At 52.1% G+C, this 2,450-nt stretch overlaps 1 protein-coding gene across 1 annotated transcript in view; it reads left to right on the top strand.

Annotated features, from left to right (window-relative positions):
• Positions 1 to 1,329: 1,329 nt before the first annotated feature.
• The window catches only part of LOC137562121 (retinol dehydrogenase 12-like), a 171,278-nt gene continuing 170,157 nt past the window's right edge, over positions 1,330 to 2,450 (top strand). The window contains exon 1 of the mRNA XM_068273462.1: positions 1,330 to 1,450. Within this exon, the coding sequence (XP_068129563.1) occupies positions 1,440 to 1,450 (11 nt within the window). The 5' untranslated portion in view covers positions 1,330 to 1,439. The remainder of the gene's footprint in view (positions 1,451 to 2,450) is intronic.

The following is a 2,450-nucleotide window of genomic DNA, read 5'->3' as shown; positions in this document are numbered from 1 at the left end:
GCAGAGCAGTCAGTGCAGCTGGGAGGGGGCTCGGGAGGCGGACCTGTACATTGCTATGCAGAGCAGTCAGTGCAGCTGGGAGGGGGCTCGGGAGGCGGACCTACATTGCTATGCAGAGCAGTCAGTGCAGCTGGGAGGGGCTCGGGAGGCGGACCTGTACATTGCTATGCAGAGCAGTCAGTGCAGCTGGGAGGGGGCTCGGGAGGCGGACCTGTACATTGCTATGCAGAGCAGTCAGTGCAGCTGGGAGTGGGCTCGGGAGGCGGACCTGTACATTGCTTTGCAGAGCAGTCAGTGCAGCTTGGAGGGGGCTCGGGAGGTGGACCTGTACATTGCTGTGCAGAGCAGTCAGTGCAGCTGGGAGGGGCTTGGGAGGCGGACCTGTACATTCCTATGCAGAGCAGTCAGTGCAGCTGGGAGGAGGTGTGACGCCAGGCGACGCCCAGTCGGCCAAAACGCAATCGCGGTCGGTTTGCGACACAAATCGTTAAACCGAGATGTGATGTGTAATCTCCCTCTGACTAGGAACAGATGGGAGGTTTGGTCTTAGCTGAGATAATCCCTGTAAAAGCCGGGAGGAACGTAAGCGAATCTGGAAGATTCGCCGTCAATTTTTCCGATTTCTTGGTCAGATTCGCCAGTCGTGCAAGCAATTAGAAAATGACTTCTGTGTGTTTTTTTAAAACCAGAGATCTGTCCCCCTGTGAGCAAAGCATTCCCCTCACCCCTCAGGAATGTCGCACGTGGCCAGATTCCCTGCAGGGACCAGCCCATTCCCCCCACAGCCAAATGGCTCCATGAAAAGAGCCAGGAAGCTGGCTTCCCAGGGGGGCCATGAGAAAGCCAGCCGGAGTGGCACCGATAAGGACAGATATGAATGCATGTGATGTATGGTTTCTTACCTATTATATGGAGACCGTATATCGCACAGCTATAAAATTCATATAGTCTTATTCGTTAAAGTCTGCCCAATGCGCTGATATAACATTCATGGCAATATCTCGTCCAGTTATTGCGGTATGAATCTTCTCAGGAACATGACCCGCTGCCTTAGTCATGTCTGATGTCATATTAATCGGTATTTTCTGTGAATTAGGAATCTGCTATCCACCTAAATATGACATGTATCGTCCATGCGTTACGGCATTTTATAAGTTTAAACCTCAAATCTCTCTCAGAGAGAATGAACTGTCATGGGTTGGTAATTCAGAGAGGGCGGGCATTGCCACACCCCCAAGCCAGCTTCATCAAAAGCACATGGCCGGCAGGCGGACTTCAGTCCTCCAAATTCCATCTGTATGAGAGCCTGTCAGCTGCCAGCCAGAGGACACATGGCTAGCGGCCATCTTGTTTGGACTTTGCTCTGATCTGAAACAAAAGAACTTTGCTGAAATTGAAACCAAGAACTTTATGATTTTCCCACAAAAGGACATCTCTCCATGAACTTTAAGTATCCGTTTTTTCTCCCCTTTATTTTCATACTGTGTTATCTCATGTCTCAATAATTTTCTGCATATATTAATTACTCATATTGCATATGTAATAAACAACGTTCAAACGTCCTGTGTTTATACCCTATTATTCAGCTATACACAGAACTGAACCCAGACTTCTGAAGAGACGCTACGATTGTGCTGTGGCTAGCTAGACAGGATAGAGTGTGTTTAACTGTTTTATTTGCAGGTCTAGAAATAGCTAATCAGTGGGTGCTTCTGGCCCAGGAAAGCAGAAGTGGTGGCAGTTATACCCTGAAATAGTATGTAAGTTGTAATTACCGTACCTCACAGGCTCCCTCCTGGTCGGGCTGCTGCCCAAATTCCGTCGGTTTCTGCGCAAACATCGCGACCACAGCTTGCATGGTCTGTGTGCTGAAACCGATTGGAAGGCAATTTGTGGTCTGGCCACCAGGGGCTCTGTGACAGGAGGCCCAGGAGGCAGACCTGTATATTGCTATGCAGGGCAGTCAGTGCAGCTGGGAGGGGCTCGGGAGGCGGACCTGTACATTGCTATGCAGAGCAGTCAGTGCAGCGGGGAGGGGCTCGGGAGGCGGACCTGTACATTGCTATGCAGAGCAGTCAGTGCAGCTGGGAGGGGGCTCGGGAGGCGGACCTGTACATTGCTATGTAGAGCAGTCAGTGCAGCTGGGAGGGGGCTCGGGAGGCGGACCGGTACATTGCTATGCAGAGCTGTCAGTGCAGCTGGGAGGGGGCTCAGGAGGCGGACCTGTACATTCCTATGCAGAGCAGTCAGTGCAGCTGGGAGGGGCTCGGGAGGCAGACCTGTACATTGCTATGCAGAGCAGTCAGTGCAGCTGGGAGGGGCTCGGGAGTCGGACCTGTACATTGCTATGCAGAGCAGTCAGTGCAGCTGGGAGGAGCCTCAGGAGACAGACCTGTACATTCCTATGTAGAGCAGTCAGTGCAGCTGGGAGGGGCCTCAGGAGACAGACC

Source organism: Hyperolius riggenbachi, chromosome 1 (genome assembly GCF_040937935.1).
Source record: "Hyperolius riggenbachi isolate aHypRig1 chromosome 1, aHypRig1.pri, whole genome shotgun sequence".
Classification (NCBI taxonomy): domain Eukaryota; kingdom Metazoa; phylum Chordata; class Amphibia; order Anura; family Hyperoliidae; genus Hyperolius; species Hyperolius riggenbachi.
Note: the sequence above shows the minus strand (reverse complement) of the source record. Positions and strands in the feature narration are given on the sequence as shown.